Source organism: Halichoerus grypus, chromosome 5 (genome assembly GCF_964656455.1).
Source record: "Halichoerus grypus chromosome 5, mHalGry1.hap1.1, whole genome shotgun sequence".
Classification (NCBI taxonomy): domain Eukaryota; kingdom Metazoa; phylum Chordata; class Mammalia; order Carnivora; family Phocidae; genus Halichoerus; species Halichoerus grypus.
Genome location: NC_135716.1, coordinates 162,363,563 through 162,390,200, shown reverse-complemented (window position 1 = coordinate 162,390,200; position 26,638 = coordinate 162,363,563). Strand labels below are relative to the sequence as shown.

At 42.6% G+C, this 26,638-nt stretch overlaps 1 protein-coding gene across 2 annotated transcripts in view; it reads right to left on the bottom strand.

Annotated features, from left to right (window-relative positions):
- CSMD2 (CUB and Sushi multiple domains 2) overlaps positions 1-26,638 on the bottom strand; it is a 584,478-nt gene that overhangs the window by 35,411 nt on the left and 522,429 nt on the right. For both annotated transcript variants that reach the window (XM_036065279.2, XM_036065276.2), the window contains 7 exons: positions 25,501-25,686; positions 24,198-24,392; positions 22,360-22,533; positions 20,943-21,116; positions 15,361-15,534; positions 12,537-12,725; positions 1,330-1,503 (listed from right to left, as the gene is read on the bottom strand). In XM_036065279.2, the coding sequence (XP_035921172.2) occupies positions 1,330-1,503; positions 12,537-12,725; positions 15,361-15,534; positions 20,943-21,116; positions 22,360-22,533; positions 24,198-24,392; positions 25,501-25,686 (1,266 nt within the window). The remainder of the gene's footprint in view (positions 1-1,329; positions 1,504-12,536; positions 12,726-15,360; positions 15,535-20,942; positions 21,117-22,359; positions 22,534-24,197; positions 24,393-25,500; positions 25,687-26,638) is intronic.

Sequence of the window (26,638 nt, the reverse complement as noted above, 5' to 3'; positions counted from 1 at the left end):
CTTCTCCATGCCATCCTCCCCAAGTCACTTCCACCAGAAGTCCAAACAAAATGAAGTTAGGGGCCTGGTTAATAGGCTTTCCTCTAGTTCAGGCTAAAGGAGTCTCCATGGCTAATATATAGTCCCACCCAGTTCATAAAGTGAGTGATTAATGAAATTAATAAAGGTGAGGGGCCAAAGTCCTGGGTGGTGATAGAGTGATGTGTCTAAGCTTGTCCTGGGCAGCCAGAAGCCCTTTGAAACAGTGGCCAGCACTTGAGGAATTTCTTCTTTCTGGGGAGACCTAACCAATATCTGGTTCAATATTCTGGAAGTGCCCTAAATTTTGGGAGACAGATCATCTGGGAACTCAGACTGCAGGAACAGCTACATACATGTCTTGTGGGTGAGGTCCCAAATCAAGGAGATAGCATCTATAATAGGAGGAGGTTGGGATTCTTACCTCTACAGGGGGCCTGGCATGGGAAGGGATAGGGGTTAATATCAATGCCAAGGTGGGCCCCCTGAGAAACATAAAGCTACATGAGCAGTTGCCTTCTTGGGGTTGACACACCTTATGGGATCCCTTCTGGGGCCAGGCAGGCTCATCTCAAAGGAGACCAAGTTCAGGGGAATTAATTTTTGGGTTAGTGATTTCTGTCATTGGTGGGCCAATTCAATTTCAAATATTTTGTTCTGTTAAGACATTATAGATGAAATTCTGGTTTGGATAGTATGGACACAAGAGCTTTGGCAGTTTCTTAAATTTGCTCTTTGGATAGCATCTGTCAGTATCCTCATAGAGATTAATAGTAAAACAAATATATTAATAGGAAAAATCTGAGACTGGTGTATAAGGGCAATAGGGGAGACCTGTATCCCACTAGGCAGCCTAGACATAAGACAAGTTGGGAAGGTAGTGATAAGAAAGAAAAGGAAGCAGCCTGGGGCCTTGGAGTCCCAAACAGGGAAGGAACACAAGGGTGGGTTTGGATCTGGGCCCAAAAACAGGGAGGCTTGGACTCTTCTCAGAAACTTATGGAAACAAGTGTCTGGACAGGACTCTGGCTGCAGGGGGACCTCACAAACTTGCATTCTCCCTAGTTTTGCAATCTCTGGGTTGTATGGGCTTGGCCAAAGGAGACCAAGAGGAGGAAGCTGGTCTCAGACCACCAAAGGCTGAAGTTCAATTGGAACCTCTGATAGCTGTGTTCTCTGCCTATGAAATGGGGGTCTAAAAGGTTGACTTCCCTCCTGCCCATCTGTCACACTCACACCTTGGGAGCTTGTCCCATCTCCCCCCAGCCAAGGGTTCCACTGGACCCTGCTTCCTCATGCCAGGCTCCTTACCTGAGCAGTGGGGTAGGGAGCCAGTCCAGTGTCCATCCAGCCCACACATACGGGTGGCATTTCCGACCAGAGTCCTCTTGCCGGTGCAACTGTAACGCACGACTGCTCCCACGGTAAAGCTGTCCCCGGACATCAGGGCATGGGGTGGGGAGCCCGGATGGCCACAGGACACCACTGTGGGGAAGAGCAAACATCAGAAACTCCACAAAGGGATGGATTGTCATCACAGGACATAGGCTTTCCGTAATGACAGGTAGAGAAGAAGAGAAAGCCTGGGTTATCTTTTGAAGTTTGTTTCCTGTTGGCACGCCTACCTGGCATCAGCAGACAATGCCTACCCACCTTGCCGTACATTTTCCGTACCTGTGAAATGAAGAGTAATACTTGTTGTTTTAAGAGTTAAATGAGATAATACATGGGAAACTGTTCAGCATGTAGCTGGTATGCAATAGTATCTGTTTCCTTTCTTCTTTGCCTCTTGTGCGCACCTCTCCCTATTTCCTCACTGCTGTAGGACATACCCAAGGTGTCTCTGGCAGAAAGGTGGTACACATAGCAAACATAAGACAGAAGAGACAACCTGTCATCCTAGGACAGTCCGCATTGGCTACAGGTTCCCAAATAAGGGCCACGTCTAGTCTTTTTCCACCTGCATCTTACAGATGCCCATATCAATTGTCCCCAACTTGTCCCCTTCAGTCTGCAAGTTCTCTCTCCTGAAACACCAAATTGTAACTGAACACCAGTGATAAGATTAGAATACCAGATTATCTGATGAAAATGAAAGCCCTAGCTTGAAAAGATATATGCACCCCATGTTCACCGCAGCATTATTTACAGTAGCCAAAACATGGAAGCTACCTAAGTGTCCACTGGCAAATGAATGGATAAAGAAGATGTAGTGTATATATACAATGGAATATTATTCAGGCATAAAAGAATGAAATCTTGCCATTTGTGGCAACATGAATAGACCTCGAGGGCATTATACAAAGTGAAATAAGTCATTCAGAGAAAGACAAATACCATATGATCTCACTTACGTGTGGAATCTCAAAAAAACCCCCAAACAATGGAGCTTTTAGATACAGAGACTAGATTGGTGGTTGCCAGAGGCAGGGGATGGGAGGTGGGCCACATGGGTGAAGGGGGTCAAAAGGAACAAACATTAATAAGTCACAAGAGGTAATGTACAGCATAGTAACTATAGTTACTAATACTGTATCGCATATTTGAAAGTTGTTAAGAGACTAGATCTTAAAATTCTTAACACAAGAAACAAAATTCTAAAGCTGTGTATGGTGATGGATGTTAATTAGATTTACTGTGGTGATCATTTCACAATGTATACAAATATCAAATCATTATGTTGTATACCCAAAACTTATATTATGTTGTATGTCAGTTATATCTCAATTAAAAAGGAAAGATGAGAATACCAGAATTGAGATATACAGGATAGGGCAGGGCAGTGCTCAACATCACTGCATTTGCTTCCCATTGTTTTTGCCCCAGTTGATCCCGGGTTCTTTCATTTACCCAACACATATTTATTGAGTACCTATTATGTGTTAGGCACTGTTTTATATGTTGGGAGAAGAATTTCTATGCTCTTACAGAAATTATATTCTAGTGGAGAAGAGAGACTATAAATTAAAAAAATAGGTAATTCTAGGGGGTGTTATGAAGAAAAATAAAGCTCCATCAGGAAAAAGGTATTCAGGGGTGGGCTGTGAGTGCTATTTTTGAGTAGGGTGGTTAAGGAAGATCTCTTTGAGGAGGTGTCATTTGAATAGTGATTTGAGTGAACTAAAGAGGCCAGTCATGCAAGATTTACAGGAAGAGCATTCTGAGGGAAGAAAGGGCCCCAGAGGCACAATTAGCTTGGTGTGTTTGAGGGATAGCAAGAAAGCCAAGGTTGCTGGAATGAACTGAGCAAGGAAAGAATGGAGGAGGACTTGGACGGACGGGTTGCTCGGAACCAGATCATGGCATAGAATTGGATTGTATGATGGGACACCACTGGAGTGATGTGATTTGATTCTACTTTAATAAGATCATTCCGGCTACAGGTAGACAACATTCCAGAGTGTGGCAAGAAAGACAGGGCTGTCGCAGTAGTTCAAGAAGAGATGATAATGACTTGGATGGACTAAACCTTGTGGTATGGTAGGGGATCCTTGTAGTCATTGCTTGTACCCAAAAAGGGCACAAGGCACAGCATGGGTGATGACCCAGACAGGTGACCAATGGGATAACATGTGAGTTGGGTCAATGCTGTTCCTGATGATGGAATTTTGGCCAGGCACAGGGATGGTATGACTAGGTCTTGGCTAGCTACATTTCTCACTGTGGTCTTAATGTGTGTCAGCTCATGTTCTAAGTGCCTATGGTATATTATCTGCAGAGACTACTGTCAACAATTCCTTGCATCAAGACATGGAGCCTGTTTTGCCTCCCCTTGAATCTGGGCTGGCCTTGTGATCTGCTTTGACCACTGGAATGTGGTGGAAGTGATGTTGCGTGGGTTGTGGATTAAGAGGCCAAGCAGCTTCTGCCATCATTTTCTTGGAATATGACTGCCACCATGTAAGGAAGTCTGTCTTAGACTACTGAATGATAAGAAATTACATGGAGACAGTAGCCATGTGGAGAATAATCATGATGCCCCAGGCAACAGCTGGGACCAAGTTCCCTGACATGTGAGTGAGGCCATCTTGGATCTAGATCTAGATATAAAATATGGATATAAAAACATGTATCTAGACCTATACTTATATCTGTATCTATACAATCTCCCATTGGCTACTGTTTCTTTGGAGAACTCAGACTAATACACCTGCTAAGCCTTGAATTTGCTAAGCCTTGAATTCTAGACTTACATCATTGTGAGAAAATACAAACAGTTGCTATTTTAAGTTTAGAGATGTTTGTTACACGGCAACAGATAACTGACTGGCTTCCCCCAGGGTGATGGATCCAAGAGAGCAAGGTGGAGGTAGAAATGTCTTTTATGACCTAACTTTGTAAGTCACACACCTCCACTTGACACAGACCAACCCTGGTACAATATAGGAAGATACTACATAAAGGCATGAATACAGTAGGTGGAGTCATTGGGACCATCTTCAAGGTTGACTGTCCTATCACTGTGTGAATATACCATATTTTTTTATCCATTTCCTGTTGAGGGACTTTTGGACTATTTCCTGTTGAGAGACTTTTGGATTGTTTCCTGTTTTGGGCTTTTATGAATAACACTGATAAGAACATTTTCATGTTTATTGATGTACATAGGTACACATATATGTTGGCTACTTCTTTTTTTTTTATTTTATTTTATTATGTTATGTTAGTCATCATTCATTGCATCATTAGTTTTTGATGTAGTGTTCCATAATTCATTGTTTGCGTATAACACACAGTGCTCCATTCAATATGTGCCCTCCTTAATACCCATCACTGGGCTAACCCATCCCCCTAAACCCCTCCCCTCTACTTCTACTGATTTCTGTGATTATAGTTGGCTGGTTGTTTTTCTGATGTTCTTATTTGGCTTTAAAATTTTTCTTTGGCTAATTTGAGGATAGTGTTAAATTACGGTATTATCTAATAGTCTTAAAAAATGTATACGCAATGCCTGAAATTATTTATTTGTCACTGACTTGATCTAGGCCACTTGGGTATCTGTAAAATTAGCAACCAGAGTATACTCTATTGTTTTATTCCTTTCCTGTGGTTTGTTCTTTTAAAGAAGGAATAAGTCAACAATAAAAATATTTGTGACAAAAGATAAAATAGTATCAATACCATTTGGCTGCTGTGGGTAAGGAACAACAAGAAAAGGATATAAGATAATAATAAAGAGGAACAACTTATATTCAGTGTGTATTTGCATACAAATCAGGGAGGTGAAGAACACAGAGAAGGTGATTAACTGCTACTGCATTTCTCCATTTGTCAATATAAAAACATTTTAAAAATGTTTTTAATGTTTATGCCCACGTCCATATGGGATCTCCAGATCCTGCAGTAGCTGTGTAGTTTGTAACAGCAAATTAGTTAAAAAAATTTTTTTTAACTGCAAATAAGTTTAAATGTGTACATAAAAATAGGCAAGATAGATATTTAGCACTGCAAATAATATCAGACTTTCTTGCCTTACACAGAATACATATATAACAGGGGATTGAGGAAAAAGTATAAAATTATAATTAAGCAAAAAACAATATCAGAATTAATGGTTGGGTGTGGGCTATGCTGAGTCCTACAGCAAAAGGAAAAGGACCAGGTTCCTAAACCCCAAGTATGAGGGTTATACTAATGGCTGGCCAGCCTCCAGGGCTTCCACTGTTTTCTAAAGCACTTTATCAGGGAAATAGCATATGATAGAGACCTGGGTCATGCATTTTCCTTGGTCCCTGCACATCCATGCCAATTAAAACAGTTTGCCTTCACCTGGAAGGAACAGCTGATTTTTATTAACTGAATTGATCAGATGGATATGTAAAGTACTCTACAATTTTCCATAAGCCTGTTCACAGGTACTTTGGTCTTCCAGAAGTAAAAATTCAGTTAGCCCACTAAAATAATGTCATGATAATCATGAAATAGCAGTGAAAATGGTTTTACTGGGAGTCACTTGGGATCATATAGGCAATGAAAGTTCCTCAGGGTCTTGTGTTTTTGAAATATTCTCATAAAATCTAGGGAAAAATGTCTTTACTTTTTCCCCCATCAACAAGTGAATAGTCTAATTGGGTTCTTGTGTTAGTATATCATCTTTCTGGAAATCCTGCTGAAGCTCATATTCAGAGTGAGTAATAAACATTGCTGTCCTGGGGAAAGCTGCTCTAAAAAGAAGAGCAGACCTGCCTCTTGGTTTTGGTTTCTATTTGGTTTCTATGTCCCTAATAATGATAGAATGCAGTGGTCTCAGTAATTAGTGAAGGCAGAGTTTAGCACCTTGTAAATCCTAACGAGAAAAAGAAGTTACAATTGGTTTTCTGGAGTAAAAAATATCAGCAACTATTGAGCATTAGTAATTTGTTTTGAGAGATAATGGCTAGCCTGTTTCTAGGCTTTGGCTTCTATAAGACTGAGAGCCTGGTTCATGGTTCCTGCAGATTAAATTCAGCCCAATAAGAGATTACAGTGGAAACATAATAAAACACATGAGAAAAAAGTCACCATAGGTGAGAATCAGCAGAAACAACAATAGCCGAATTAGAGTCATAAAGATGATGATATTGTAATGATTAGATATGGAAGGCATTATAAGTATATTTAATATGTGAAAGACATAAAAAGAACACATTTATAGAGGAAACACAATGGAAATAATCAAGCAAATTTGAACAACAACCAAATAAAACATCTCAAATACAAAAGAAATAACTGAAAATAGAAACTCAGTGAACAGTTAAACCTCAACTAAGACATAGCTAAAATGATAATTAGCAAATGGTAGGACAGACAAGCTACCTATGAACAATTTTTAGAGACGAACCATGAGAGACTATGGACTCCGAGAAACAAACTGAGGGTTTTAGAGGGGAGGGTTAGCCTGGTGATGGGTATTAAGGAGGGCACATACTGCATGGAGCACTGGGTGTTATATGAAAACAATGAATCATGGATCACTATATCAAAAAATAATGATGTATTGTATGGTGACTAACATAGCATAATAAAATAAAATAAAATATTTAAAAAAAGAACAAACTCATCTATGTAGCAAAATAATGAGAAGATTTATAGGTAGAGGTGAAAAGCCCACCAAGCCTAGTGATAGCTGATTATCCAGACAGAATTTTAGTTCTACTTTAAATTAGTTCAAGCTAAAAGACCCCTAGTAATATTAATGTAACTAACATGGAGAGACCCAGGGAAATCTATCAGAGATTGGAAATATGAATGAGTTTCAGACACATAGAGAATTGCACAAGAAGATCTAATGTTGGGAGTCCCAGAAGTAGTGAAGGAAGAGAATGAGGGGAGACAATATTTATAGAACTCCATAGCTGAGAATTCCCCAGATGTCAAAAAATCCAGGAAGCATAATGAATCCTAAGAAGGATAAATAAAATAGCTAAACATAGTGTAAAAGAATCCAGAATGCCAACAAGAAAGAGAGGATCCTAAAGTCAGTGAAGTAAAAAAAAAGATGACGTAAAAGGTACAATGATTAGATTGAAAGCAGACTTCTCAGTAATAGTAAATGCCAGCAAAGTCCACCAAGAGAAATGTGTCTACTTGGACTTCTGATCCAGCTAAATTATCATTTAATAACTACAGAAAATGCAGAACACCAAAGACAGAGACAGACTTTTCAAAGGAGTGAAAGACTGATAGCCGACTTCTCCATAGCAATAAAAGAGGTCAGAAGATATTAAAAAGATTTCTTTAATGGGCTGAGAGAAAATAACTGCCAACCTGGATTTCTAAACCTACCAAAAATATCTTCAAAAAATGAGGAACAAATAAACATATTATAGACAAACAAAAACTGAGAGTGCTTGCCACCCATAGATCTTCATTAAATAAGATTCTAAAGGATGCCCTTCAAAGAACAGGAAAATGATCCATGAGGAAGGACAAGGTATAAGAATAAATGAAAAGCAAACAAAATGGCAAATATGTGGATAAATCCAAGTGAACAATAATTGCATAGAACAACAACAATAATACATTGTGGGTTTAAAAAACAAGGCAAAATTAAGATATAAGAAAACAATAATGTAAAAGTCAGAAAAATGTAAATGGAGTTAAAGTGTTCTAATGTTCTTGTACAATATAGGAGGAAGAGAGATTAACTTTAGACTTTGATAAGTGAAGTGTTCCTGCTATAATTTCTAATGTAGCCATTAAAATGTAGAGCATATAACTTACTTATTAGCAGAGAAGAAAAAAATGGAGTTATAAAAATAGTTAATCCAATAAAAAAGGAGAAAAAGAGAAATGAGTGGGTAGAACAGGAAACACAAAATAAGATGGTAGATTTAAAATCTAAATATGTCAGTAATTTGACATGTTTAAAGTGACCAAAAAAAAAAAAAAAAAAAAAAAGACTATCAACCAAGAATTCTATAGCTAGCAAAACTATCCTTCAAATATGAAGGGGAAATTAAGACATTCCTGGATAAACAAAGACTGAGAGAATGCACCATTAGCAAACCTAGAAAGAAATTCTAAATTATAAAGAAATTCTACAGGAAGTCTGTCAGGCTGAACTGAAAGGACTTGAAGGTACATGCAGAACTAAAAAAACTCTGGTAAAGGTAACTACATAGATAAACATAAACTACAGTATAAGTGTATTTGTTGTTTGTAATTTTTCTTCTCCTAGCTGAGAAATGGCATGAAGCAATAATTGGAAATGTGTGCTGATAGGTATGCAATGTCTAAAGATGTAATTTGTATACTAGTAACAGCACAAAGGAGGGGGCAGGCAATGGAGCTATGTAGGAGCAAAGCTTCTGCATACAACTGAAATTACATTAGTATTACTACAAACTATGTTGTTATAAGTTAAAATGTTAATTGTAATTTTCAGAGTAACCACTAAGAAAATAACTTAAAAAACAGTGAGGAACCTCCATACTGTTTTCCAGAGTGGCTGCACCAGCTTGCATTCCCACCAACAGTGTACGAGGGTTCCCCTTTCTCCGCATCCCCGCCAACATCTGTCATTTCCTGACTTGTTAATTTTAGCCATTCTGACTGGTGTGAGGTGGTATCTCATTGAGGTTTTGATTTGGATTTCCCTGATGCCGAGCGATATTGAACATATGACCTCACTGATATGAGGAATTCTTAATCTCAGGAAACAATCTGAGGGTTGCTGGAGTGGGGGGTGGGGTGGGAGGGATGGGGTGACTGGGTGATGGACACTGGGAAGGGTATGTGTTCTGGTGAGCGCTGTGAATTGTGCAAGACTGTTGAATCTCAGATCTGTACCTCTGAAACAAATAATGCAATATATGTTAAGAAAGAAAAAAAGAAGAAGAAGAATGTAGCAGGAGGGGAAGAATGAAGGGGGGGAAATCGGAGGGGGAGAAGAACCATGAGAGACAATGGACTCTGAAAAACAAACTGAGGGTTCTAGAGGGGAGGGGGTTGGGAGGATGGGTTAGCCTGGTGATGGGTATTGAGGAGGGCACGTTCTGCATGGAGCACTGGGTGTTATGCACAAATAATGAATCATGGAACACTACATCTAAAACTAATGATGTAATGTATGGGGATTAACATAACAATAAAAAAATTAAAAAAAAAACCAACAGTGAAATTACAAAGAAATTAAAATGTTACATTAGAAAAGATCTATTTAACGAAAAAGAAAGCAGCAATAGGAGAACAGAGAACCAAAAAACCTCCCAAAACCCCAAAACTAAAAAACACAGGACCATAAGATACATAGAAAACAAATAGCAAAATGGCAGATGTAAAACCCACCTTATCAATAATTACATGAAATGTTGATTAAACACCTAAAGACAGATATTACCAAAATGGATAAAAAACATGATCCAACCATATGCAGTCTAAAAGAGACATACTTTAGATTCAAAGACACAAATGGACTGAGAGTAAAAGATGGGAAAAGATATACCATGTGTACAGCAACCAAACAGAGCCTGGTGTGGCTATCCTAATATCAGACAGGATAGATTCTGAGAAACAAACTGAGGGTTGTGGAAAGGGAGGTAGGCAGGTGGATGGGGTAACTGGATGATGGGCATTAAGGAAGGTACATGATGTAATGAGCACTGGGTGTTATATGCAACTAATGAATCATTGAACACTACATCAAAAACTAATGATGTACTATACGTTGGCTAATTGAGTTTAAATAAAAAAATTGTCATTAAACACAAAAAGGACATTTTATAGTGATTAAAAGGATCAATCCATCAATAAGATATAAAAATTATAAACATATATGCACCTAACAACAGAGACTCCAAATACATGAAACAAAAACTAACAGAATTGAAGGGAGAAATAGGCAAATCAACAATAAAAGTATGAGATTTCACTACCCCATAGAACAACCTGACAAAAGACCTACAAGAAAATATAGTGACCAATGCTATAAACCAACTAGAGCTCACAATCATCTGGAGAACACTCCACCCAATAATAGCAGAAAATACTCTCTTCTCAAGTACACATGGAACATTCTCTAGGATAGGCTGTGTGTTAAGCCATAAAATAAGTCTCCATAAATTTAAAAAGATTGAAGTTATACAAAGTATGTTCTCCAAACACAATGCAATGAAATTAAAAGTCAGTAACAGAAGGAAATTTGAAAAATTTACAAATAATATGGAAATTAAACAACCACTCCTAAATGATCAATAGGTTAAAGAAGAAATTGGAAAAATAATTAGAAAATACTGTGAGGTGAACAAAAATGAAAACAAAACATACCAAAACAGTGAGAGCAGTGCTCAGAGAGAAATTTATAGCTGTAAATGCCTACATTAAAAAGAAGAAAGATCTCAAACCAACAACCCAACCTTTCCCCTTAATAAACTAGAAAAAGAAGAGCAAATTGAACCCAAAGCAAACAGAAGAAGGGAAATAATAAAGTTAATGGCAGAGATAAATTAAATAGAAAAACAATAGAGAAGATAAGCAAAACCAAAAGTTGGTTCTTTTAAAAGATCAATAAAATTGACAAATGTGGGGGTGCCTGGGTGGCACAGTCAGTTAAGTGTCTGACTCTTCATTTTGGCTCAGGTCCTGATCTCAGAGTCGTGGACTGAGCCCCGTGTTGGGCTCCACGCTCAGTGGGGAGTCTGCTGGAGATTCGCTCCCTCTTCCTCTGCCCTCCCCCAGCTCTCTCTCTCTTAAATAAATAGACAATTTTTACAGAGAGAGAGAGAAGAGAGAGGAGAGAGAATGATTCAAATTACTAAATGAAGAATGAAAATGGGAACATTACTACCAACCAATCTTGTAGGAATAAAAAAGGATTATTGAATACTATGAATATGAACAGTTGTATGCAAACAAATTAGATAATCCAGATGAAATGGACAAATTCTTAGATGTACACAGACTACCAAAACTTACTCAAGAAGAAGTGGAATATCTGAATAGAATTATAGCGAATAAATAGAATCAATCAATAATCAAAAAACTTTCAAAGAAAAGCCTAGGACTAGATGACTTCACTGCTGAATTCTATCGAATTTTTAAAGAAGTAACACCAATCTTCCTATTCCTAAAAATAGAAGAAGAGGGACATTTCCCAACTCATTTTAGGAAGGCAGCATCACCCTGATACTAGAGCCAAAGACATCACAAAGAAAAGAAACCACAGACTGATATCCCTTAGGAACATCGCTGCAAAAATCCTCAACAAAATACTAGCAAACGAAGTCCAGCAGCAGATTAAAAGGATTATATTTGTCCAATATATATACAACAAATATATTATATTTGTTCCCCGAACACAAGAGTGGTTCAACATATGAAAATCAATCAATGTAATACACCATATATTGATAGAATGAACGGGGGTGGGGGACAACATGGTCATTTCAATAGATGCAGAAAATGCATTTGACAAAATCCAATGCCATTTCATGGTAAATAAAAATGTTCAACAATCTAGAAATAGAAGGGAAAATTTTCACTAGGAATAGAAGGGAAATTCCTCACTCATAAAGGGAATTTATATAAACTCTCCAACTAACATCATACTTAATGGTGAAAAACTGAAAGCTTTTCTCCAAAGACTAGGAGCAAGAGACAGATGTCTGTTTTGCCACTTTAAAAAAAATTATTATTAAGTAGGCTCTATGTCCAGCCTCCAGAGTCTGTGGCATTTCTGCTTCAGTCCTTCAAAAGAAAGGGGGTCATGTGTTGTTTTTCTGGAAAAGCCAGGAAGGGGTAAGGTAGGAGACAGCGTCGCGACAGGGAGCTGTTGTAAAGGAAGGGACCCCCGAGGGCTGAAGAGGATAGTAACGTACCAGAGAGGAAAGAGAATAGGCCTCTGGCCCGGAAGAAAGACAGTGCTTGAGTTGGTGTGGGAAGTAACCCAACAGGGGCCCAAGGAGCAGCCAGAGTGACTGTCATTGTGATGTAACACATACACACACACGCACACACATATACGAGGGAGAACGTTCTTGGACGTGAGCCACCCTGTCAGTCTGCACGGGGGTCACTTGGAGTAGATGACATCTACTTACAGAGGCACTGGGGGCGGGGCCGATCCCACGTGCCATCCCCCTGGCAGCTGAGCACCGGGGTGCCCAGGAGGTAGAAGCCGTGGTTGCACTGGTAAGACACAGTGGTGCTGTAGCTGAACCTGTGTGGGCCACTGGCACGGACTTGACGAATGCTGTTTTCTTGGTGCCCAGGATCTGTGCAGTTGATGACTGTAAGGGAATGGGACCATCAGACACAGAAACCTGGATGTGAAGATTTTCTTATGCTTTTAAATGAGAATTCCTAAGTCCCAACAGGCATGCCTTCCCAGTAGGGCAGAATTTCCAGACTGAAACTGGTAGCACAGAGCCGATCCTGCCTGGGAGGGTGAGCTGGTCCTCAGGCTGCTGTACGTCCTGATCGCCCACCTTGATCACCTGGTTAAGGGATTCATTCTTCCACGTCGGCTAGACTCCACCTCCCTGGAGAAGCCTTCCCACCTCCTCCCAGACGGGTTAGCCTCTCTGCAGTGCTCTCCTGCACAGACCGCTACTGCTAACTTTATCTGCCTTGATGGTGAGTTGTTTGAATACATGAGTCCCTGGACGGCATGACTCTTTCGCCTCTGGGCGCCCCATCCTTGACGACAGAGATGTCTGAGCTGACTCCAACAGGGGCTGGTCTTTTTTGGAACCCGTTTTAACCACTTTGAAGAGTATTTCGGGGAAGGATTAATATCCTGGGGGATAAATTTGACTGCTACATGCTGAAAGTGTTTCCAAAGCAGCTTAACTCAAAATCAGAGGGATATTTTAGGATAATGACAGTATTATTCATAACCCATGATGTGCGCTTTTGCTTTCAAATCCTTACCATTGTCTCCTAATCGTCATATCAGGTAGGCAGGACAGGTATATTTTTTTAAATCTTGGATAAGTTTTCGAAGTATAAGGTATTTTTACCTTTGATGAGCCCCTCTGAGGCTCATAGAAGTTGGCGTCACAAAACAAATACTTAGTATGTATTGATTCACACTCTTTATGGCCGTACACCGAGCGCCAAGCAGTGTGTCGGGCAGTAAAGATACCACGGAATTTGCAGTCAAGAGTGGGCTTTCTCTACCTTGGCACTATGGACATTTTGGTTGATAATTCTTTGTTGTGGGGGCAGTCCTGTGCATTATAGGATGTTTAACAGCATCCTTGGCCTCTACCCACTAGATGCCAAGAGAAGCCCTCCAGGGGTGACAATGAAAAATGTCTCTAGACCTCTGTCCCCTGTTGGGGCGGGGGGATGGATACAATCATCCCCAGTTGGGAAGTGCTGGTGTAGAGAGAAAAGGACAAACCAGCAATTATGTTGTTTGATAAGCACTCTGATAGGGGTAGCAGAGAATGTTCCAGAAGCACAAAGCAGTAATCGAGAGCCCAATGCAGGGTGGTGGAGCAGTAAGGGCTTCCAAGAAGGGGAGATGTTCAAGCTGGTTCTCGATGGTTGGGTAAAAGTCATCCAGACCAAGGGGGACAGAGAAGAATGCATTTGAGGAGACTGAGGGAGTGCCCTGGGGTTGTGTGCGTGATAGGACTGGAAGAGGCTCAGTGCAGCCAGGTCCCAGTACAGAGGTCAGGACGAGGCAGAGGACAGTACCTTTGTGAGGGCATTGGGAAGTCTGGGAAGGCATTTTTAACAGGGGACGACTCGATCAGGTTTGCGTTTTAGACAGGTCACTCTGTAAGCGTAGAGAATGGGCTGACGGGAACAGGACCAGCGGCCACCACTTCTAAGATGTTACCCCAGCCCTTGGATTCCAAGACCAGTCCCTGAGCTTGTTACTCTGGGAAGGGACTGGTGGGGGCGGGAGCTAGAGTTACAGGAGAATTTGCATCTTGTGTTGCAGAGATGGAACATGGCTTTCGAGAAGGGGACGTGGGATAACAATACCCCCCCCAGCAGCCAAGTTCTAAATTCTTTCCTGCCTCAGTAGATGATCGGAGGAAGGCACAACACCAGGTCATGACAGTTGTTCCTGTGTTTTCTGGAACCTTCTTTCACTCAAGATGGCATCTTCAAATGTTACCAGAGGGATGTTATTTTAGGGTTAGTTGGGATGCATCTTGATTTACTTGAAAATCTGAGTTCTTTAACACCGGTTACAAATGACTTGTCACACGTTGCACAGCCAATCACTGTGCACCCGCACACAGTGCAACGAGGAGCCAATCGTCCCAGGGACTCTGCGCCCTCACAACTATGAAGACTCGATCCACCCCCAGGTCAGGGCGGGACTCATTCATGTTCTGCCCGCATTGATGCTCCACTCGGATGTCACGGAGTCTGCCAGGCTCTTCCTGGTACAAGGCAGCTCCATTTGCCCCTACTGCTGTGACCAGCCTCGAAAAGTTTTAGAAACTATTTCCTAAGTCGTCCAGATGGGGCCAGAATACCCTCTGCACAGAGTCTGCCTCTCCAGTCCTTGGGTTCTGTTCTTCCTCCCTGCTTCATCCCAACCCCTATGCTCTCAGCTCTGTATTTTTCATTCTAACTTTCCCGCTTTTTTCTTTCATCAGGAATGGGGCTCTACAGGATAATGATGAGTATTTGTTCTACGCAATGTAAACGAGAAGATTGCTTTCCATTTCTGTTTTGAAAGGCCCACCTTTTTTGCTGTGCTTGTATAACCAGTGATGAAATCTTGACACAGACGTGGCTGTGTCAAGGGGCTGAGAAAATCCTCATTTATGACCCTCCTCTGCTCTCAGTTTTCCTTATCTGTGTTAAAATCACTCCAGGACTGAATCCTCTGGGTCACAGAACCCCAAATGGCAGCGGTACTGGGGGCCAAGTGGAAGAAGAAGGGTGACTCACTTCTGCAGGTGGGCAGCATGTCGCTCCACTGCCCACTGGCCAGGCACTGGGACCTAGTGGCCCCCTCAGCCACATACCCGGGGTTGCACACAAACTTGACCACGTCGTTGAGGTTAAACTGGTTGCCCTGAGTGAGGCCGTTGATCGGGTTGCCTGGGTGTCCACAGGTAATTGCTGCAACCCAAACAGAAGAGAGGTAAGACCTCCTATTATTCCACATCCCCCAAAGCTCATCCTTTCCTCACCTGGTATTTCTCAAGCTCATGAGTGAAGTTCAGCCCTAAGTTTAACTATAGTCTCTTTAGCAGCAAAATCTTTATCTCCTGAAATCAGCATGTGGGCACACCTTCTTCCGTGAAGGCACATCTGTAGCTTGGACAAATCGAGAGAAATCATTCTGTGACTCCCCATGGGGCCTTTGGCCTGGAATGGTAGGTCTGTCGTCCTGGTAGTCAGCCCTGCCTCCTTTTCTCTGCCTCTATCCCTGCGGCTCCCCATCTCCACTCTCCATCACTGGATGTGATGACTACCCCTTGGTGGATTCAGACCCAGCCCACTTCCTGGGCCGAGCTTGACAGAGCCAGAGTTGATACTAACCAAGCCTGAACAGAGGGATTGCTCCCCCTGCCAGCCTGCAGGAGCCAAAGCTGTTGTTGAGAGCACAACCCTTCCCCTCTATTCCTCCCAGATGAAGGAGTGATTTCTGGCCTTTCTCTGTGCTCTTTTACTTACTCTGGCCCAGGTCACGTGGAGCGGCCGATCTGTGCAATTTGGGAAGAGCGAGCAGTCATGCTTGACCCAGTTCTGCCCCCTTCCTCTTGGGACCTAGCGACTGTGGACAACAGTGTTCTCTGCTGCTCCTCTGGGGGCAGGCGCTCCCTGACAATGAAGGGATGCCGGCCCTGCGTGTTTCTCTGATTGTGTGAATCCACCCCATCCTGGGTTTATTCAGCAGGCCCTACTGGGCTACACATGAAGCTATTGCTTCCGACTTAGGCTTTATTAGTAATGAAGGTGATATTTTGGCATCCATGCAGGATTGTGTAATTTCTTCAGCCATGGGCAGAGCACTAGTGGAGGACCTGGTGCCGGCAGGCCTGGCCCCAGAGTGCTCGGGTTCCCCCTCTGTCCCAGCTTTCTTCCTTCCTCCTAGAACTGGAGTTCATCCCTCCACCCAGGCACTGGTCTCTCTGAGATTTCTCCAATAGAAGTGCCTGCTCCAGAGCCTTGGCAGCTGCTATCCCCTCTGCCAGAACATCCCTTGGCTCCTGCGCTCACATCCTCAGGTCTCCCCTCAAATGTCACCGTATCAGGGAGGCCGTCCCTTATGACCCAATAATCAGCCTCCCCAGCACTGCTCAGGCCCCGTGCCTTCTCCACTTTTTCCCACAGTAACTGACACACTCCACATGCAGTTCTCCGTCTGTTCAGTCCTTATCTCCCTCCACCTGAGGTTAAGCTGCACGAGGGCAGGGTCTTTGGTTCACTCCTCGCTACATCCGTGGGGTCTAGAGCAGTGCCTGACATGTAGGAAGAGCTTGATCAATATCTGCCAAGTGAAGGAACGTGTGAGTGTGGGAACGGATGGATGACAGGCCTTCTGCTTTGCTCCTTAGTCCTTAGTTCTATTGAGCACCTGCCTGGTATCCCAGTTTCTCTAGATTGAACTCTCAGGTGATGCTTTTGACAGGCCTTTCCCTTGGTTCTGGATCTGGAGGCTGAGAAACCATGAGGAATGTTTTCTTACCCCAACAACTGGATCCACAAGAAGCCCACCCCAAACCCAGATGGTGTGAATGGGGATGGGGGGGCAAGAGCAGACAGAGCCCAGTTTTTGCTGTGGCCAACTCTGGAATCTGTCTGGGTCTGTTCTCTTGTGTAAATCTCAACAGTAGCATCACTGACCCTAGCGGCCAGAGCTGGGCAGAGGGGGACACATGCGGCTAGCGGACTGCAGGGGTTCAAGACTGCCCCGCGTGCTGAGATGAGAATGGGCTATGGGGGCCAGCAGACCAGGTCACCAAAGCACCTGCAAGGGAAATGGAGGTGTGGTCAGCAGGTAGAAAAAGAAAACTTGATGGGGGGTGGGAGTGTCCCTGAAGCCACAGGGAGATCCTCAAGAAATGTCGGATACCCCAGAGAGCTCTGTTTCTCTGGGGACGCTGACTGGTACAGGCTGCAAAGAAGAGATGGAGAACACCCACTAGGAAGGAAAATCGAGGTCTTTGTGAAGCTTGAGGGCTTCCCTGGGGCTTGAGGGAAATTAAGAGAAAAGAAAGGTAAGCGGTACGGAGGAGAGATTTAAAAGCAGATTAGGGTCACTAAGGAGGCAGAAGGGAGGAGATCCAGGGATGGATGGAGGGCACAGCCTTGTGCCAGAGAGAGAGATTCTTCTAGGGAGGTGGGAGGGAAGGGAGAAGGATAGACATATGGGTGGGAAGCAGGAGGTAGAAGGAGTTAGTGTCTGATGGCTTCCATCATCTCTGCAAAATAGAAAGTGAGGTTATCTAATCAGCTAATCATTATTGGGGTCTATCTGCATTATTTTATTGAATCTCCACAACCCTGTGACATAGGTCCCATCGTCATCCTCAGAGAAGCCGGGAGTCTTATTCAGGGGCACAGTTTCTAGGTGGCTCACCTGAGCTCTGAACCCAGCTTCTGTGACGGGGCTGTGTTCACTATCTGCCTTAGCTGTCTGCTGGGAAGGCAGGTGGAGGAAGTGGAGGGCGGGGTCTTCAGGAAAGAGGTGAAATCGTGCAGAATGTGTGGGAATGGGCAGAAGAGCTACCGGAGGAGATGTGGGATTGCCGGGAAGTTCTGAGAGTGATGGATATGGAAACCTTGGATTGACACGTGGTGACGGCTCACACAGTGCCGACCATGGGGTCGTCACTTATAAATACTTGTTCTTTTCCTCTTGCCTTCCTCCTCCAGATGCCCCCCACTGCTCTGTGCTCCACGAGACAATGGGGTTTGGTCCAAGAGGTCCTGGATTCTGTCATGTGGTAGCATCGACACCACCATCGTCATAACAACAGCAAGAGCATCTGCTTCATGCCTCTCTCAGGCACTGTTTGGACTCTTTGGGTCCAAAATAGCATTTATTTAATCCTCACAACACTCCGAAGTATCTGCTTTTTGTAGAGGAGGAAACAGACTTAGGCAGGTAAACTAACCCATCTGAAGTCATATAGCCACGTGATATGGGGTGGGAGGTCTGGGTAGGACCCAGGCAATCGAGGTCCGGGGTCCAAATGTCCAAATACTTTACTACACTGCCTTTCAGTGCATGCCGGGTTTAAAATCAAACATCTTTAGGCTTAGGCAGATATTCTCCACTTATTTTCAGACCCCAACATTCCCTATTATTTATAACCCAAATCTCCACATGCATATTCTGGGCCGATTACTTGGAGGCATCTGAATTTGCATCTTCTGGATAAAACCAAATGTTTTGTTCACACCCATCTGGAAGAGTGACTGAATATAGATGGGTCTTGCTTTGTGTAAACCTAATACTTAAGCAGCTATTAAGACTAATTTTTCTCGCATTGCTTATTCAATATGTCTCATTATTTTATTGCTCCATCTCATCTATGAAGAACCAAGTGAAGAAGAATTACAAACAAAAACCTGCCTTAAAAAAATTAAACAACAAAACCAACCCTGCACTTTACATAAAGGCTCACTTTGGGGAACTTTAAAAAGTGAAGAATTTTCCAAGTTACTTCCAGGCAACTGAGAAAAATGGTGGTCATCTAAATCCAAAAAAAAAAAAAAAATGCAGATTAACAAGAAGAACAAATAAAACTATAGAAAGCCCAGGCCTGCAGCATAACCAAAACAGAATGCTATAAACTTTAAATTATGTGTAAGTAGAAAAACAAGCACGACACCCAGGCAGAGCTGTTTCTCATGCTTTTGCTGCAAGCCTTTGTGGAGAGCAGGACTGTATGGAAAAGAGAAGAGAGGGGCAGGGAGCGGCCCAATATTGATCTGAAGTCACTGCTGGCAAGAGAAAGTCCGTCTTAAATATGAACAAACTGAAAAAGGATCCTGATATGTCAGTGCACAGACTACAGGAAAGGGGTGTGAAACTCTTAAATTCCCTAAATACCAAAAGAAATGGGAAAAAACAGTAAGGAAAACATCACACAGGGGCATCTGGGTGGCTCAGTCGGTTAAGCATCTGCCTTCAGCTCAGGTCATGATCCCTGGGTCCTGGGATCCACCCCTGCATCCGGCTCCCTGCTCAGTGGGGAACCTGTTTCTTCCTCTCCCTCTGCCCCCACCCCCACTCATGCTCTCTCTCTCTTTCCCTCTGCTGCTCCCCCTGCTTGTGCTCCCTCTCTCTGTCAAATAAATAAATAAAATCTTAAAAAGAAAACACCACATAGTGAAAGAAATAGCCGAGTATATCTTATAACCCGTAACAGTTACGTAAGACATGACAGACGTAAGACCAAGAATATAAGTCATAGAGATATATGTGAATGAGTATAACTAACCTGTTAAAAGAGAAACGTTTCAAATGGGCTCGCAAGGCAAGACCCAACTCTCTGTGGTATACAAGAGTTGGAAAGGGTAAAACACAGGGATGGCTCAAAGTATACCAGACAAATGGAAAAAGGACGAAAGTAGGGGTTGTAAGCCTAGTATCACACCTTAGTGCCAGTCAAGCTATAAAATACTAAAAGCGACAAAGAAGACATTTTAAAGGCTAAAATCACAATTTGCAATGTAGATAATAGTTCTGAACAAGTATATACCAAATAACACAGCAACTACCTTTATGTAGCAGAAACTACAGGAAATGCAAGGAAAAATAGATAGAAGGACACTAAGAATAGAAAGCTTTAAGACACACCACTCAGGGCAAAACAGGTCAAGTGGACAGAGTCAGTAAGCATACAGAAGGCAGAGATGACATAATCAAGGCACATCTTATGATTATATATAGAACTTTATACCCTAATCCCCTTTCTCCTAAAATGCCCATGGAACATTCAGAACATCTGATCAAATATGAGGACATCAAGAGAGCATCAATAAATTCCATGAGGTAGAAATATTACACACAGTGTGATCATATTAGAAATGAATGACAAAATAAAAATAGAATGGCCCTTCCACTTAGAAATTAAAAGAAAACAACTATTAAAAAACTTCTTGGTGAAAGAAGAAATTCATACCCAAATTAATATTAATTTCTAATAAACAATCAAACATTAATTGTTATAAGCTATGGGATCCGCTTAGAGCAGTTATTGGAAGACATTTCTCAACCTTAAGCACTTATATCAATAATAATAATAAAATGAAAATAAATGAACTGGATTCCCAACTCTAAAGCTAGAAATGAACAAACAAGTTAACAAGGGGAATCACAAGGAGGGTGACGGTGAAGGCAAAAGCAGTAATGAAGGATGCCGAAAACAGAAAACGAGATGTAATGATGCGTCTTTCAAAAAAAATTAACAAAACATACAAAACCTCCAGTGAACCTAACCAAGAGCACAAGGGAGCAAGTCCATGTGGAGTCTGAGCTCGTGACTAAGCAGAGTGGGTAACATACTTACGCACACAGAAAGGGGTCTTGCCCGACCAGAGGTGATCCTGCTGGCAGATGCGCACGGACATGCCGATCAGGCGGAACCCAGCGTCGCACTGGTATACCACGCTGCCCCGGTAGCTGTAGTTCTCCCCATTGATGTGTCCATTGACGATGGGCTCGGGTGTCCCACAGTGCCCAGCTTTGGTGGGAGATGAGGAAAGAGTGCAGATTGAAGAGGAGCTCATATAAGAGGAGAGGGGACGGTGAGGAAAAGGACCAAGGACCCAGCCACCCATTGCTCCCCCCCCCCCCAGGAGTAGCCATCCAGGAACAGCTTCAGGAGTCCTAGACATGATGCAAGTGGCAAGCCCAAATCCCAAGGTTGAATCCCCAAAGGCCACCCATCTCTGGGCTGTAGTTTCTGTGTCTGTCCGCGGGTTAGAAATGATCACTGTCACCTCCCTGCCTCTGGGATTGTCTCCTTTTTTTTTGTCATCAACCAGCATTGATGGAGCATCTACTGCATGGAGGGCACCTCGGTCTACATTAAGGCCATCAAAGCCCAGTGGAATTGAAAATAACTATGCACAAATAGGTGGTTTGGCTAAATCCATCCTTCCTTCTCCTTGAGTGGCAGGAGACACAGAGAGTTTAACCTAGGTGAGTTACTCTATTAAATGGGGTTTGGGTAGAGTATATTCCTAGCATTTCCACTGGCATTCTTGGCTCTCTCTGGAAATAACTCATGACTGTATCCCTAAAAGAGGCCTGGGACAGTGGGAGGGCAGCACTGTTCACTATGGAACAGACCATCCAATCTACGCTGTTAGGTCTGTGTAGCTGGGACCCTCCTTTGGACTTGAGGGATCCAAGAAAGAAGTGAGAGGAGAGAATACCTTAGAATCTAAGGTTTGGTACGGAATGGATTGGCCATGGGGGAAATGATAACTCTGTCTTTGTAAGCCAGGTTGTTTTTGTGCTTTTGTCATTTGCTTATTTTATACATATATATGTGTATGTACATGTGTATACATGTGTATACATATGTATGTATGTGTATATATGTGTGCATATGTATGTATATATGTATGTGTATTACACATATACGTATATGTATGTCTATATGTACATGCATATATGTTTATATGTATGTCTATATGTATGTATACATTCCTTCTATACATATGTATACGTATGTGTGTATATATATAAATAAAACTTTGTCTCATCAGACCTGAAGTTCTTCTCATCTTCTTGGGTGCCCCAAGAGAAGCAAGTTCAGGGTCTTAGTCATGGTGGATGCCCAAGAGCTGGTGTTTGGATTAAGCATTTTATGCTATAGGTAAAATGATGCTTTTAAAGACTGGGATCCAGCTTTAGAAAGCTCTAACTTGTCTTACGGAGGGAAAAATGGGCAGGATAGGTCTGGGGAGGTCACTCACCAAGGCAGCGAACTTCGGAGCCACTCCAGAGCCCATTGGCCATGCACTCCCGCACCCTGGAGCCCACCAGCGTGTAGCCAGAATTGCAGGAGAAGATGGCCGTCGCCCCATAGACGGACAGTGTTCCAATTCGGTGCCCGCTGGGTGGGATGGGGAGTTCTCCACAGGAGATGACTAAAATGATCACAAAGTGCTCAGTGAAAAGCCAACCCCAAGAGGAGGGACACGTGCTGCTTCTGAGCAGTAAGAATAATGACAAAAATAAGACCTGTTTAAGTTTATTGGGACTCATGAGCAGAATGTGGGGGCATGGGAGTGACCTGCATGGTGTTACACTGGAGCAGTGACTCTCAACTGAAGTACTGCCAAAAGGACCCAAGGAGCTTCTAAAATGCTCGGGCTGTACTCTGGATCTATGACCCACAATCTCTTGAGATAAGGCCCAGGCATATGCATTTTTAAGAAAAGTTCCTCAGGTGGTTCAGATGGTACTCTGGTTAGGAACCACCACACTAGAGGTGGAGATTCTGTGGTGCCCTGGGTGTCCAGGGAGGACACTGCCAACTGAGTCCCTTGTCCTTTCTGCTGAGAGCAGCCCCAGCCTCCCACTCCTTCCCAACAGAGCACTGCATATAGCCACTGGCTGGTGTGGGAGGTGAGGCCCAATGGCCAAGGCTGCACTCAAGTGTGAGAGCCTTCATTGTGATGAAGCTGTTACATGCTCATGACTTCTGCTCTGCCACACACATGGTTATATTCCATGGTGGGGTCTAAACTTGGATGTATAAAGACAATAGTGACTTGAATCATAGATGTAGGTAAGATATCACTTCTTCTCCCATCCAGTCTCAAAATTTCCACTCCTCACTGACAAGTTATTCTCTTCTACCCCATTACAAACACCCACCTCCTCTATCACATCCTTATTGATTAAGTCAATATCATGAGTATATCCCATTGTAGCGGGTGCTGTGATGGGCCACTCAGACCCCCATTTAGGATGGGAGGATTTTTTCCCCAGCTGTTGGCAAACAACCCTCAGCTGCTCACCCTCTTCAGACTGCTTTAGCTGAAGAGTCCTCCCATCTAGATCATGCTTCTTCCTGGGGTATCCTGTACCCAATGTTTGGTCAGTGTGTAGGTATAAAGGCCTCTAGCCCCAACTTGTGGCAGTTCTGAAGGACCATCCCAGCTTCAGAGCTCCCTGTGGGGTCAGCAGAGGGCCACAATGATATTGTATCAGAGGTCAACTGTGCCATCTTCCCAGTACTGCCTCCTCACTTTCCCTTACACAAGATGGCGGAGATCTTAAGGGTACTCCCTAATAAACCTCTGTCTCAGAGTTGCTTCCCAGGGACCCTGACCTTAAAAACTATCTTGAAGAAACAAACAAAAATAATAATACAGAAGGAGAGGCAGACACTTAGGTGCCTACCCCTTGTGCTCTACCCATTCCTTTTATATACGCTCTCATTACAGGTCTTGTCACACCCCATTATCATTGCTTCCTTATTTTGTCTGCCTCTCCAGCAGACTATAAGCTTCTCTGGGGCAGGAACCACAGCCTTTTATCTTCATACTGCTATAATACCTGGCATGAATGTTGAACACGTGAATGAGTGGATACTCACCTGGACAAAGGCAACTTTTTAATAAGGTGATAAGACGCTGAGAAGTACTTCCTTAAAGGAAGTACCAGCTCCTGATTTTAGGTGAGTGTTCAAAAAGAGGTACACTGCCATCCCTGGTGATACCCCTCTCTCTCCTTCCCCATGTACGGTATAGTTCAAGTGGAAGGCACTGTGCCAAACTTGCCCACCCTCCCCTACTGGGCTTACTTTGGCAGGTGGGCATAGAGTTCCCGAGGCTCCATTTGCCATTGGCCTGACAGCGGATGACCCTTTGGCCAGTGTAGTAGTAGCCAGGGTCGCAGATGAGCATCAGCTGGGCCTGGAACTGGTACTGTGTCTCAAAGATGAGCCTCCATCGGCCATGTTCCACGCTGATGCTGCTGACATCAGGACAGGTCACAGCTGGGGAGACAAGGAGCAGCGAGGAGGAGTAATTAATTAATTAATTATGGAAGACACTGGAAAGAGTCCAGAGCTGGGGACTGGGAGACTGTAATGCAGTAATAAGAATCTTAAGTCGCCAGGCAGGTTTGTTAAATGAATGAAGTGGGCTGGGAATGGGGCGGGAGGGAACAAAACAAACTGGGGTGGGCAGATCCACCAAAAAGAAAAGGAAGGAAGGAAGGAAGGAAGGAAGGAAGGAAGAAAGAAAGAAAGAAAGAGAAAGAAAGAAAGAAAGAAAAAAGAAAAGAAAGAAAAGAAAAAAGAAAAAAGGGGAGGTGGTAATCAGTGCTGATTGTTAGATGTGAACCTTGTAATTTCTCTTTAGTCAGATCTTTATTTTTCAAGAGAATCCAGAAATATGGATTTTTTTATGTAAACTCTCCCAATTTTAAAATGTTGGGAGGCAATTCAGAAATTTCATAAAGCATACCATAGGCCAAAGAAACAAAACAAAACAAATCAAAAGTACAAAACCCTATATCTTCAAACTCGATATGGCCCCGTAGGCTGCAAGTTTGTGACTCCGGCCTTAAAGCTGAACTGAACCTCTGTCATTTTAGAGGTTTTTTTTTTTTTTTCAACTAACATCATTTTTTTTCTTTAAATTCAATTAGCCAACATATAATACATCATTAGTTTCAGATGTAGAGTTCAGTAATTCATCAGTTGCATATAAAACATTTTAGAGTTTTGTGATCAAAGGACATTCGCACAAATGTTCTGGTAGTTTTTCCTTCTTCTTTTTTTTTTTTTTAATTTTTTTATTGTTATGTTAATCCCCATACATTACATAGTTTTTCCTTCTAAAAGGAACTTATTCCTAAGTTCTGTGTTGGTTTATGGAAACATCTCAGGGTGCAATGGTCTATCAACGCTTTGAGAGCAATTTCAAATGGGAGCCCAACTTGGTAGATGACACTATCCACCTGTCTGTTTCCCAAATCCCCAACCTCCATGTACCTGCTTTTTTTCTCATTACTGGGTTTTTAGCTCACTCCTTGCAGGAATTTTTTCAGCTACATACCCAGACCCTCCTTATACCCATCTTCACTGCCCAAGGACTCACGGACACACTGTGGGGGGACATTGTGGTTGCTCCAAAGGCCTGTCTCCAGACACTCTGTTGTGGCCTCGGCACCTGCCTGGAGGTGGTAGCCTTCGCTGCAGCTGTACACAGCCTTGGTCCCCACTGTGTACTCTTTGCCAAACACCATTCCATTCTTGGGGGCCTCAGGAAGCCCACAAGAAAGAGCTAGCAAAGAGAAAAAAAATATTATGAGCATGTCTGCTTCAAGATGGTATTCTGAGAACATATTTTAATCTTCCTTCTCCCCCAAGGCCCTAATAAAATTATAGTAAAGACTAGTAAAGTGGAAAAGCCTCATAACAATAAACAAAATGGGAGGATCAGCAGCAGAGGAGATTTCAAAAAAAACTTTGGAAGATGGAATGCAGATCGAAGTGTGTTGATAGATTAAGTGGAGCCGAGAAGCTGCAGCTTAAAGTATACGAGGGAGCTATAGTGTGAGACCAGTTCTCCTCCATCCTTTCCCACAAATACAGTGTAGAGGCATTCATGCATCTATTCCCCAAATAAAATAGAGAGGGTTTTCTTTCCCACTTAAGGGAAAAAAAAAAAGGAACTCCCTTGAGAGAATCAGGGCTGCTCAGGTGTGAGATGGCATCCCAAAGTAAAGCTCTTCTAATTCTAGGATTTAAGAGCTCTCAGCCTAAAGGCTGCCCCTCTGCCTGCTCATCTGTGCTACATACTCAACTCAACTTCTTATTCACGTGGGAGACCTAGTAGGCAAAGATACCTGTATATAATCACAACAAAGGTAACCCACATTTGCTCCCTGGAAAAATCAGCCTTGCCTTGCCTTTAAAATAGGATTAATCAGAGATCACCGTACATACGAAGAAAACCAGTAACATGAAAGACATAAACAAAGATAAGATTAAAAATAGACAAAAATAGAAATAAAGTTCTCTTTTAGGAAACAGAGCTAACCCAGGAAATAGAAGATACATAAGCTTTAAACTTTTGATTAGTAATATCTTGAGAAAGTCAGGGTGACATATTGTATTCATAAAATGAGAACAGAGGGCTTTCAAAAAAGAACAACAACAACAACAGAACAAGGAAAAGCTCTCTTAAGAGCTCTTAAAAATATGATTGCTAAAATAAGTATTAGATGGAAGGG